This window comes from Symphalangus syndactylus, chromosome 2, assembly GCF_028878055.3.
Source record: "Symphalangus syndactylus isolate Jambi chromosome 2, NHGRI_mSymSyn1-v2.1_pri, whole genome shotgun sequence".
Taxonomy (NCBI): Eukaryota; Metazoa; Chordata; class Mammalia; order Primates; family Hylobatidae; genus Symphalangus; species Symphalangus syndactylus.
In genome coordinates this window covers 16,894,084-16,907,752 of record NC_072424.2, presented here as the reverse complement: position 1 = coordinate 16,907,752, position 13,669 = coordinate 16,894,084, and the positions used below count along the sequence as shown (strand labels likewise).

The following is a 13,669-nucleotide window of genomic DNA, read 5'->3' as shown; positions in this document are numbered from 1 at the left end:
AAAATGAGGAGGGAAAAAAGAAAACTGATGAAGTGCTTAGTGCTAGGCCTGGCACTAAGAGCTCAGTTAATGTCTGCTATCAACACTGCAGTATTTTCTCTTAGTCCCTTTAGAATCATTTGCTGCCCAGATCTAAGAGAACAGACAAAGGCACTTCTCTCTGGGTAACTTGGAGCGTTTGGAGCCCAGGATGGTTCTGTGTGTAAGATACAGTCAGTCCTCCATATCTGTGGGTTCTGCGTTCATGGCTTCAACCAATCACAGATCAAAAATATTTGAAAGATAACTAATAAAAAATAACCAATACAACAATTCAAAAATACAAATAAAAAACAATACAGTATAACAACTATTTACATAGCGTTTACAACGTGTTAGTTATTACAGGTATGACTAGAAATGACTAAGTATATGAGAGGATGTACACAGTTTATATGCAAATACTACACCATTTTAAATAAAGGTCTTGGGCATCCACAGATTTTGGTATATTCGGGGTTGTCAGAACCAATCCCCAACGCATGTCAAGGGACGACTGTACTGTCAAACTGTGCACAACCAGGAAGATAACCCAGTGACGTTAAGGGCTGACTGCAGAAGATACGCCTTAGTGGGCATGTCTGATTTGCTACATGAGGCCCTCCGTCCACTGCCAGGATGGGCTGGGGTTCTAGCAAGCAGGAGATGAGGAATCCAGGAGTCAGGGAATCACCTCAGGGCAGTAGGCAAACTGGACAGTAAGAGGGTGCTAATGACAAATATGGCTTAGGGCTTACTTCAGAAGAGAAAAATTTAACATTCAGTCTGAAGTTCACCCCTCTATGGCTCACCCATGACCCCAAAGGAATCTGCATCCACAAACCCCTGGCAAAAGTTCACATGTATCTACACCATCCCCCAAACAGACTGTCTCGAGAAGATTTTCATGTGACAGCTTTTCAAATGGAAAGCCTAAAAATAAATAAATAAGAAAACCTTTATCAACTTTAGTGTCATTATTATTAGAATTTAAAAAAATGACGTTTACAAGGATGACTTATGGGAATTTTGTTCAGATGAAGTATGGAGATTCAGATTAAATGCACAAACCTGGAAAATACTTTTATAAGAACACGAAAGGGGGGGAAAGGGTAAGAAAATGTGCAAAGTCTAAGAAACTATAGAATTTGATTGCTCTGTCTACCGAGGTATATCTTAATTTTACCTCCATGCATTTTTACTATGCTTTTAAAATCCCCTCAGGGGCTATAAAATACGGCTGGCTTTCTCTTCATTCCCTTCGACTCCAAGAGCGAGCCTGTGTTGGGGGCTTGGCCCGATCCCGGGCAGGCCATTCCCCTGTGGGACTCCATGTTTTACTGGGCGTCTTTCCTCTGAATCAGGACCCTCAAATAACTCCCACTGCTCTTCTCTGAAATCCTTCTACTTCTTTAGCACTATTAAATTATCTTTTCTTTTGCACAAAATCAAAATCTTCCTTACTCTTCAATTCCTACCTAGAAACTTCAATTCCAGAGTTTCCTTCCTAACCAATTTTAATATATTCCCTTGTTAGTGATAAGTGAGTTACTTATAAACAATCAACATGAACACTCTAGTAAACTGGTTTCCCACTCCCGAATCTTGGCAGGCATTTTTTTTTTAAGCATGTATTTTCACAGACTCCAATTCCATTTCCTCACTTTCTGGAATCTCTCTAGCATGTGCCGTAAGTCAAGCTTTTAAGTAAATGCGCTTTTCGTACATTTCCATAGTACATATGGGAGATTAAGTGAGGAAGTGTTTTTTTTTTCCTTTCTTTTTAAAGGGCCACCAAGAAACAATGTTATCTTTTTCTTTTCTTTTTTTTTGTTTGAGACAGAGTTTCACTCTCATTATCCAGGCACGATCTTGGCTCACTGCAACTCCCGCCTCCTGGGTTCAAGTGGTTCTCCTGCCTCAGCCTCCCAAGTAGCTGGGATTACAGGCATGTACCAGCACGCCCAGCTAATTTTGTATTTTTAGTAGACACACGGTTTCATCATGCTGGTCAGGCTGGTCTCGAACTCCTGACCTCACATGATCCACCTACATTGGCCTCCCAAAGTGCTGGGATTACAGGTGTGGGCCACTGCGCCCGGTCTAACAGTGTTATCTCTTTATACTGAATTAAACGTACCATCTAGAGGGGATTTCTCAGAGAACAGAGCAAGCAGAAGCAAAGATGTTCCAGGGAGAAGAGATGAATTAATACTTGTGTGTTTATTCCCCAGGACTGACAAACACACTTGGACCACAGCCTGCCAAACAGGCCCTGTGACTCTTAGGCTGTAAACCACCTTCCCCCACCAGAACACGAGGCTGGCATTAACATACTTCTGCTTTAATATAAGCCTTGCCCACCACTCCCCTATGGCCAAACAAAATGCTTTCACCACCGTAAGCTGGGTGCCTGAGATAAAGCTTCAAAGGCTTCTGAAGTTGCATTTTTAATTCCTCTATAACAAAATTTAGGTAATTAGGCAAGGCAGTTCATCAGACACTCACTTTTCTCCTGTAGCGAGTCTCTGCCTCCTGCAGGCCTTTCCCCGGGACTCTGAGTAAACCTATCAGAGCCATGACGCACCAGCCCCAGATGCGCTGGCTCTGCTCGAGAGATCGCATCAGCCAAGATCCAGGTCAGATCGTGGGCAAACTGTCATGTCCTTTGGAGGCTGAGAGAGGAGAAAAGGAAGCAGCGAAATAGGGGCAGGGAGGGCGAGGTGCCCACATGAAAGGGCAGATTCCAGTTAAGTCATCCGTGACCACTCTAATTACCCAAATGTTTTCTGGAGCCGGTAAGGTTTAGACCACCTGATTGACCAAAATACAGAGAATATTCCCAGATCATGATGTTCAGCTGCCAGGCAGTAAACGAGCTTCTAGGAGTAGAACATCCATCCCCCTTCCCGGAATTTGGCATATGTTTGAGGATCACTAACACTGGACCTGAGAACTGGCTACTGAGTCACACATTCCTCCCCCGAGGCACCCGCTCCGCTCCTCCCCCTTCATCTTGGTCCTAATTCCTAACGTCCCCAGGAACATGCCATTTGCCTCAAAAGTATTGTTACAAGAGGTAGCCTTCACTGCCCTTGATTTATTATTTATTTTATTTTATTTTATTTTATTTTATTTTATTGTGTGTGTGAGATGGAGTATCACTGTCACCAAGGCTGGAGTGCAGTGGTGCGATCTCAGCTCACTGCAACCTCTACCTCCTGGGTTCTAGTGATTCTCCTGCCTTAGTTTCCCAAGCAGCTGAGACATGAGGCATGCACCACCACACCCAGCTAATTTTTGTATTTTTTAGTGGAGACGGAGTTTCACTGTATGTTGGCCAGGCTGGTCTAGAACTCCTGACTGCAGGTGATCTGCCTGTCTTGGTCTCCCAAAGTGCTGGGATTACAGGCATGAGCCACGGCACCCAGCCTGCTCTTGATTTTTGTCTGGTGTCAGCCCACCTGTATCAGCAGCTGAGAAGGTGAAACTAAAGCCTGGAAAAAAAAAAAAAAAACCACCCTGCAGCCTCTTGTACCATGCTGACGGCAGTGAGAGAGGGTGTAAGCTGCACAGGAGATGAATTTATCTGGACGGAGCCGACCATAAGACAGTTAAATCTCCATCCTACCCTTTGGAAGCTTCAAGCCCCGGAGAAAGAAACTGACGTGCTCGATGTAAAACTGATTCAGCAAACCCAGCAACACTGCACGTCTCCTAAACAGGCATCCTCAGTTTCCTCTGCACACCATCCTCCACCCACCCCTACACCTTCCCCCACCACCCAGTTGATGTGTGGAAAACACAGAAAGTGATGCTGCCCCCTTTAACTCACAAAGGCTGCTTCACATTGGCCACTGGCTGTCCAGCAGACCTGTACCAGGAACCAACACGCTCACAAAGATGCCCCTCTCTGGGCTGGCTGTTGTTGGTCTCATTTAACTTGCTGGGTGCCAAAGGAGTGGGAGTGGGTGAGCAGTGTCTGGCACGGTGCCCAAGCCCTGACACTGAATGTGACATGAGCCTCCATCAAAGGACACAGGGAGATGCCACCTGCCATCTGCCTCCCAACCACCCAAAAGTTGCTTCTCCTTCTTCAAGCCATGTGCATACAAAGTCTCAAAAAATTCACGCTTACTAGGAAATGATTGCAAGGAATTTCTTCTTTGGTACTGGAAAAAAATATTTTTGCTCAAAAAAATAACATAAACTGAAACGTCTGTGTTACACCAGTAAGTCTAGTGCAAATTAATAAATGCCAAGAAGGAAAAACTCACAGGAGGAACAAAAACTCAGCTTTTCTTGTTCTAAAAAGAGAACAAGGATGGACTGAGGGACCTGAGTGAGACGCTGTGTGTGTATGGGTGTTGGAGAGGGAGAGTCAGGGCCACGGAGACATTGAGTGATCCCTGTGTCCTAGAGGAGACTGGCCAACACAGAATAAAAAGTGGCCTCATAAATGCCTAGGAACAACCCATCCCTGACACATCTGATTAGAGGCTCACCTGTCGCCAGGTAAAGGCATGCTTGGCATCCCTGTGGTATTTGCTCTGTCATCAACGTATCTGCAGGCCCTTCTGGGGCTTTTCATTCCAGCTCCAGTCCAATAACCCTCTTTTATCCAGATACCCGATAAGCATCTCTTTCTCTACCAAAGGGGCCATGCTTACTGATGAAACATTCTTTGTGAAGATCCAATAATGTACCCCACTTGGACATATAGAAGGAGCTGAGGTGTGTCAACATTCCCCCCAAATATGTTAATCTTGCAGAGATGTACTTTTCCAGGGAACTGGTATTTGCCCTGTTTCCTCTGCTTCTGTTATACTCCTTGGCCCTACTGAACACAAGGCAATTACATTTTCTTTTTTTTCCCACTTTGGGTTTTGTTTTGTTTTTTTGAGTTGGGGTCTCGCTGTGTTGCTCAGGCTGGTCTTGAACTCCTGGGTTCAAAGGATCCTCCTGCTTCAGCCTCCTGTGGAGCTAGGATTACAGGCATTTACCATCAAATAACCTTGGAACCACTGGTGAATGTGACAGGCTGTGTCTTACATGTAACCTGGTTTATACCCAGCACTTAGTAAATTATGATGAATAAATAAAGGAAGGAGGGAAGAAAAAGAGGAAGGAACTCTGATGTTCCCTCTGGTAACACACGGAAGAGAGGAAAAAGGACCAACTTAGGCTGAATTCTCTCTTTTTTTTTTTTTTTTTTTTTAAAAGACGGAGTTTCATTCTTGTTGCCCAGGCTGGAGTGCAATGGTGTGATCTTGGTTCATTGCAACCTCCACCTCCCAGGTTCAAGCGATTCTCCTGCCTCAGCCTCCCAAACAGCTGGGACTACAGGCATGCACCACCACACCCAGCTAATTTTTGTACTTTTAGTAGAGACAAGGTTTCAACATGTTAGTCAGGTTGGATGGTCTCGGACTCCTGACCTTGGGTGATCCACGCGCCTCAGCCTCCCAAAGTGCTGGGATTACAGGCGTGAGCCACCACGCCCGGCCAGGCTGAATTCTCTTAAAGAAAAAATATAAACGGTATTGCATGTGAGTATACATATAATTACTTAATTTAGAACATTCTTACGTCAACTTCCAATGTCTGCCCTCTATTTAGTCCTCAAGGATACATCCATAAGCAGTATATTTCCAAATACTATTTTTCTCAGACTGTATTCTTAGATGGACAGTGAAGAAAAGCCAGCTGGCACTGGGGAAAGAAAACAGTGACTGTGGCTGAGTCAGGGGGATTTTAAGGGCATCTTACCCTTTTATATTAAGTAAAAAGAAAAGCATTGTAACAGTTGCAGAAAAAAAGATGATGAGATAACTAAGGGGCAGTGGCCTAGCTATGCCCAATTACAAGTTGCCTCCAGAAGTTAGCATTTTTCCCTATTAGAAAAAAAAATAATAGAAACCATGTAAGAGTTATCTCAGGACTGGACTCTTCTAGAAACTGGTTGGCCAACTGGCCTCATCTTTGCTTTCCTGGCCCCAAGAAAGATAATCATGTCACTCAAAATGACAACAGCGTTCTTGGTGGCAGACGTGACCCAACAGGCCCCCTTTTTCCATGCTCTTAACACAATTTGGTCATTCGCCTACACTTGACACACACTTTAAATTCTATCCTCCGTCTCCACAAAGAAAGGCCTGCTTGAAACACGGCTTCAGAGAAGTTAACAAGGACCCATTCAGCCGGGGGTTTGGAGCTGGGTTGTGAACAGCCAGACCCATGCCAAAACCACTGCTGACCAACTGGTTCCTAATCCTTCCTAATGCCTTGTCCAGAAAATGTCATTCCTACCTGAAGTCCCGGGAGAGGCACGCCTGGGATTAACCTGGAGTTTCTCAAAGTGCATTCTAAAATCACCATAGGTCTTGTGTAAAATGCAGATTCCTGGCCTTATCCAAGATGACTGAACAAGAATCTCTGGGGCTGAGACAAAGGAATCTGAAATTTTAACAAGCACCCCATACATTTTACTAAAATATACACTGAAATAGAGCCAATGAGTTTGCTGTTTTACTTGCTATTTCAAAAGAAACCTTTATCAGAACGAAGTTTCAAATGCTTTTGTAAACGTTCTGCATCTACATCTGCCTTCCGCTTCCATCTCTGTGAACAAGCAGAAAAGAGCTGCAGCATTTCCTGTCCCACCGACCTATGCAGGGCTTTGGTTTACAGCAGAGGCTCCATCTTGCCCCATCTCCCCCAAAGCAAAATTAAACCAAGCAAAAAGCAACCACCAAAGACCAAGTTGCGGGTTAAAAACAATCTGTTGCTGGTTCCATACAAATATTCTACCAATAAATCCACAGCCACCCCTGTGAACTACTAACAATGAGACATAATAGATGCATGCAATTCTATTGTAAGTTGCAAAGAGGTTAAGCCAAAATTCCGTGTAGAAAGTTATCGTGCACCAGTTTAAATCAAACAGTTCAGATGCACCCCCAGGGCATAAGATACTGATCTTGACTTTAAAAAATAAGTCCGAGAACTTAGAGTCTCTTTCCTGTTCGTGGCATAAGTCCCAAGCGAATGTTCATGCTTATCTTAAAAAAGGTATTAGATCACAGGACACAAATGTGGCTAAAGCTTCGAAGAGACCGCTGTACTTGAGTCTGATCAAACACACACAGGGGGATTTGCCTCCAGTTATTTCTAGTCCTGCTGATTGGTTTTCTGATTCTGACACTGTTGTCCTTTCTTGCCCTTGGAACTGGACCCCACTGATCCAAGCGACGCACCATGACTAGACTCTCCAAGCTCCAAACACTAACTGGGTGACCGCCAAGCATCACACCAGAATCACTCGCACATGGAAGCTCACAGAAGTCGATGGTATCAAAGCAAGAGTGCAAGATCCATGAGCTGGCTGGGTCATGGGGGAGGAGTAAATTTCTTTAAACTCTTTATCTACTTTCTGTTACCTGTCTCCGCAGGGGGATGCGCTTGGTCAGCTTGTGCACAGCCGGCTGGCTGCTGAAGTCTGGCTTCTTGGTCGTGTTCTTCATTCGGCACAGGATGACTGTTACCACCATACAGGCGATTAAGAAGACCCCTATGCAGTAAATGGCTATCTCCAGGTAGTCTGGGGAAGCTGTAATCTCCTTTTCTCTTCCAGGAGCTAGATTGCAGATCACAGGAGGAGGAACAGATAAGCAGGCCATAGAGTTAGCACACCAGACTGATGCATCATAGCACAACCAAAGGAACCAAAGGTGACGACCATTCTCAAGGCAAGGTGGGCTTCCCAAAAACTCAATCCTGCAGAATGGCAGGGGCCATAGGCCTGCCAAGTGCCTCTCCCAAATGAAAATGAATAACCAGGGGTTCACCATTTGACCACCAGGACCCAGGTAGTCACTGTCTCTAGCCTCAGTGGGCACCTGCAATCCAGTGAGTGGCTGACACCCAGTTGCACAGGGCAGGCTATGAGGCCACATTCTGTTAGACACTTGAGTGGAGGACGACCAACTGTACCCACAATGAAAGGATTATCTTTCATGATGGTCTGTGAATACAAGCCAAATAAAAAATTCTGAAATATCAACGATGCCCGCTTTTGTTTCTAAGGAGACAGTGACAATGCTTCAGTCTTACATGGGTAGGCTCTTCCAAAGGAAGACTCCACAGGATAATTTAACCTGGATGAACACAATTCCATATGAAACTGATGTTCATCTAGTAGGCTGGTCCGAAAAAGTTTTGGTGAATTCCTTAATACCATCCAGTCCATAAACAAACCAATGCATTAAATACACAGATTGAATTGCTTATAATATAGAACCATTAGCTCCATAATACATAAAGCTTATAATATTCCTTAATAACCTTTTAAGTTTATACATATCTGGTTATACTGTTATGTCACTACAGCTTTTCTCTTAAAGAAAAAACATAAAGGTATTATGTGTGAGTATACATATAATTACTTAATTTAGCACATTTTTATATCAACTTCCAATGTCTGCCTTCTTCTTAGTCCTCGATGATCCATCTACAAGCAGTGTATTTCCAAACAGTGTTTTTCTCAAACTGCATTCTTAGTTAAGTGCTAGCACTGTCAGGCAAACTGGTTAAGAAGTGCCAGTTAGGCACCACAGAATGCAGTACTGCAAATAAAAGCAAGCTTCAACATAAGAGACGTCTCTTTGTTTCAAAGCAAATATTCACAGAGCAGATTTGCAACAAAAGGAAAAACGGATGCAATGGTATTATTGAAAGCTTATACATTTTAATCAGAAAAATACTTGCAAGATAGTCAAAACTCTCAGCAGCAACAGCACAAAAATGAAACGATCTATTTTATTTTTACTAGATGTAAAATAAGCATGCAGGTAGGCACTGTACTCTAAAAACAAGGAATTAATAACTGGAGTGGAACATCATAAGCTAGCAAACTACAGTCTCTGCAGTTTCACAAAGGAAATGACAAAGAGGCAGATGCATCAGAGAGGACAGTGTTTAATTTCAAGAAAGTTTCACTAGAATAGAGATGTCGGTTAAAGATTCAGACAGCAGCAATGTTTAGGCAACCGGGCTGCAATGATGTTTATTTCTCTGTGAGGCAGAAATAACATCAAGCCCAAGATGGCAGGAGCATGCTTTGCAACGAAAGCAAACCGAAAGTCCATTCGATCGCAACATGCAGCAAGCCACCGATCCCCAAGGTAGGCAACACACTGCTTCTGTGCACCTGACATTCAGAGGTGCCGCTCCCCAGGCTCCTCCATACACATCCCTCTATTTATAGCTCGTTAAAAATACAAAGTGGGATGAAAGCAATAAAAACACATATAGGATTTTAGCAAAATGGAATTTGAAATTAAAATAAATTACTTTGAATTTTACAAAGTAATGTCAACTTCTTCCTTAAGAGAAAGGGGGATGGGCTAATTTATACGTTGGCTCAATGACTCACTAAAAATATGAGATCCCTTCAGGTTTTAAGGGTGAAATTTCCCTTGATCATAACTGTGAGTGTGGGATCTCATTGTGTGTGAATTTCCAAGGCAGTTTTCTTATCCCTGAGGGATCATTTTTAACATTTTTTATATCTTTATGCAAGGATAAAAGGGGCCATTTCTGATAACAGAAGCTGTGTTAATTTTATAGCAATCAACCAAGAAAAGGGAAAAAAACCCAGAGAGAAAGAATAGTATATACCTGGCAGAACTGTCAACCATGCAGAGTGAAAGGATATCCCAATAGAATTACCCGCCAAGCACGTATATTCCCCAGCGTCCTCAAAAGTTACATTCCGAATATAGAGAACCTCAATCTCTTTGTCCGTGGTGTTAACACCGGCAGCCTAGAAAACAAGGGAAGCAAGAGAAAAGGCTAGACGACACAGGAATGATTGTGGAGGGGGCTGTGGAACCACAAGGCGTTGCACCAGGGGCTTCAGGGGGTGCTGGCCACCGGGAGATTCCGACTGCAGCCCATCCACAAAGCCCACAACCAAGAGACACGGAGCAACACTGACCAGCTCACCTCCACAGGCCCGTCACCACACCGGCTTCACCTCCTAGACATGCACGCAATCAAACGCATGGAAAAAATCAACCCACAGAGGTCCGTTCTCTTGGCCTGTGCTTTGGTTTGCATTTAGGGGTGGTTTTCCAAAAGTATGGTGCCCAGAAGGCCAAGCTGGTTCTGGTCCTGTTGGCTGCAGACTCCCACCAAGAGGAAAGGGTAGTTCTATCTAAATTGCTGTGTTTTAAGACAACACATTGCACATAAGCCCAGATGGACACCTCACCCATCCACCTGGCCCTGTGGCAACCAATCAGGGTGGAAGGTTGTCTTGGTTACCAGGCTCTGGTTATTTTTACTTCTGCAATACCATCTTGCCCTACATAGCATTGACAAAAAGAAATGGAAGCAAGCATCATCTTGGTAACCAAAAAAACTGGGCTTTTTTTCTTTTTATTAATAAACATTTGGATGTGAGTCATGACAAACTTAAAAAGTCAACCTTTTGCCTTTAGTAGCATCCAGTAGTACATTCATTCAGTAAGATGAACTCCCCTCAAATGTGGTGCAACGAGATCAAGAACAGCATCTCATAAGGATCAGGTATGCAACCAAAGAAATGATGCTTTGTTGAACAAATTGCATCATGCCAATATTTCCCTAAAAATTTGAAGTAGAAGGAGACAAACTCTGCTGATACTCAAATGCCCCACATTAAACAGGCATGGAAGCGTGTGTTTTAAATGGTGTTAATGTGCAGTAATGATGGGAAATGTGCAGCCTAAACAAGATCAACCAGAAGGAACAACTTAAAAACTGGGTGGGGTGGAGGCTAATCTCTAGAAGAAATCGGAGCGAGCACTTTGAACGTTGTGGGCATTTTTCCATGGCTACTGGCATCATACCAGCTGCATCACCGAAGAAAGATTATTATAAATATACCAAGGCCACAAGAGTTATCCTATAAGCTGCCTGCAGTCTCCCAAAGCACCAAGTCTTTTCAGCTTCTATATCCAGCTTTCTTTTTAAAAAAAGACAAAAATGAAAGCATTGTTACCTTGCTGTTTTGGCAGGACAGTGAGCCAGGCAGACTGGTTGGCCTGCCCTATATAATTGGAGACCTTACATATATATTCCCCAGCATCCGCCTCGGTCACATTGAACAGAGCCAGCACTTCTGCATTGGAACTATTTATCCCCGAGTGCTAGAACAGACACAGGAGAACAATATAACGGCCAACCAGGAAGGTCTTAGCATTGTCTATGGTCCCACCACCAACACACCGCAAGAAAACAAACTCCATTACATCTAAACAGCGGCATTAAAGGGCTGTGGGTTTTAAAGAACAAAATCAGTCCAGTGGTGGACAATGGAAAGACCTGGTGGAGAGAAGGGCAGGAGGGCGTGACCGATAGCTAACTGGATAAGTTGGGTGGGTCCCCAGGTTGGTCATCTTTTCCCAGTGCCTTTGATCCTTGGAATTGTTAGCTGGTGAGAACACTTCATTGGCTGAAAGTTCTTAGCTGGGTCACCTATGGTTCTACTGGAAGAATGCTCTTCTTAAGGACATTCATCCTCTATGAGCAACTAGACATGGGAGGCATGGTAGGCAAGGAGTTAAGAGCCAGCTGTACAGACTTAGCTGTCCCTGTCCTCAGTCTCCTGAAGAGCAAATCTAGATCTAAAAAAGAGGCAGATGCTATGAAAATGGGGGCTTGCAAACAAGAAATAAGGAGGGAAAGATATTTTCCTTGTTCAACATTTCACTGGTGCAGAAACATGACCTAGAGTTTATTGTCTAAATCACCTCTGAATGGATTTCAAAGGTCAGGGTTTTGTTTTGTTTTTGTTAAAAAAAAAAAAAAAAAAAAAAATCCAAATTGTTTCTAAAAGGTGGCTACTAAAATTGGATCCTAATGCCCTATTAATGGAAAACAACATCGGGGTAACAATCAACATTGGCACAATGCCTTGAGCCTTCAAAGCTCTTTCCATCCACTCCATCCCATTTATTCTGCATAACCGCCCTATCGGGGAGACAGTATCATGATCTCTACTTCTATAGAGGTACAGCTAAGCCTAAATGTCTGCGATCTCAGGGCTGATAAATAGCTGAACTATTCTCTCTCCAAGTTTAGTAGTTCTTCCCCTACTCCATAGTTCCCTTGTGAAATTTTACTAGCAAGCGTAATGATCTGTTAATTCCTTAGCATACTCTCTGCTGGCTAGTCAAAAAAGAGAATCATCCTCTCTCAACTCCAACAGGAAATCAAAGAACCCATGAAGGAGGCCCCAGTTGTGGGTACCTTTAGATTCAGAAAGTCCTCACCTTGAGAACCTTGAGGTAGGGCAGCCCGTCGGGCCCGTATTTACTGCCGTTCTTTTCCACGTGCTTGATCCACTGGATGTGGGGCTGGGCATCACTGTAAACCTTGCAGACAAACTCTACGTCTCCTCCGACCACTGTGGAGGCATTTGCCGGCAGTCCGGCTTGGAGGATGGGCCGGTGAGGCGATCGCTCTGGTGGAGAGAGGGAAGAAAGGAGGAGCAGGGATGGGAGAATGAGAGACCAATAAGTTGTGTTGTCCAGAGGGCTGTCAGTGAACTCGTGCCAGAAAAGCCTCAAGCCTGCTGGCTGACACCTTTGAAATAACACCGTGGCCCCACGAATAACAGAAACGACTTCAAAGGAGACTGCTGGAGTGTGACCCTTGTAAAAAGAACACTTATTTAGAAAATCGAGAGAAGAACTTATTACATCCCAGGTTACTGGCTGTCCACGGCCACCTGATGAATACGGGAAGAGATTCTACTCTGACAATCTAAGTGACAAATGGTAGGGGAGGGAAGCTTCTTCACTTACCCTATTTGAGATAACCTCAAAGACTCACCTCAACCACAAGCTTAACATCACAGGCAAATGACAAGACTAACTTTAAAGACACTCTGAATACCAAAAATGGTTTTGATAGGCACATGTCTCCCGATACATTTTTTTTTTCTTTTCTCAGACGGGGTCTCACTTCATTGCCCAGGCTGGAGTGCAGTGGCATAATCACGGCTCACTGCAGCATCAGCCTCCCAGGCTCAGGTGATTCTCCAACCTCAGCCTCCTGAGTAGCTGGGACTACAGGCACCCGCCACCACGCCCAGCTGATTTTCAAATTTTTTATAGAGAGAAGATTTCATCATGTTGCCCGGGCCGGTCTCAAACTCCTACACTCAAGCGATCCACCTGCCTTGGCCTCCCAAATTGCTGGGATTACAGACGTGAGCCACCACGCTCAGCTCCAATACATTTCTAAGTAATGGTCTGAGAAGACTTCCAACCTTTGTTTTAAAAATTAAAGCCTAAAGCCCAAAGCTATGAAGAGATTTGATTAATAATGGGATTCATCCCTTTATTGTGGAATTCACTCCATTCATTCATTCTTTACTCATCCATTTAGCTCTTTGATGAATATCAGGTGTTACTCTACGCCAGGTACTAAATGCACAAGTAGATGTTTCTTAGCTTGTTCCAATATGGCACTGAATGAAACATAAGGAGATGCTGGTTTCCAACTCCTGGCTATGTTTTAGACTGCCCTATAAAAGGGCAGAGATGGTATCCCAAAATTTCTTCCTAGCTTCACTTGTCTTGCCTCTCTCTCCCTCGAGAAC

General features: G+C 43.9%; 1 protein-coding gene across 9 annotated transcripts in view; it reads right to left on the bottom strand.

Moving 5' to 3' along the window:
* Window positions 1–13,669, bottom strand: part of FGFR2 (fibroblast growth factor receptor 2) — a 121,421-nt gene that overhangs the window by 29,645 nt on the left and 78,107 nt on the right. For 4 of the 9 annotated variants that reach the window (XM_055246825.2, XM_055246845.2, XM_055246808.2 and 1 more), the window contains 3 exons: window positions 12,336–12,526; window positions 9,697–9,841; window positions 7,452–7,654 (listed from right to left, as the gene is read on the bottom strand). In XM_055246825.2, coding sequence (XP_055102800.1) covers window positions 7,452–7,654; window positions 9,697–9,841; window positions 12,336–12,526 — 539 coding nt within the window. The remainder of the gene's footprint in view (window positions 1–7,451; window positions 7,655–9,696; window positions 9,842–12,335; window positions 12,527–13,669) is intronic. The other 5 variants (XM_055246835.2, XM_055246864.2, XM_055246817.2 and 2 more) reach the window with 2 other exon arrangements.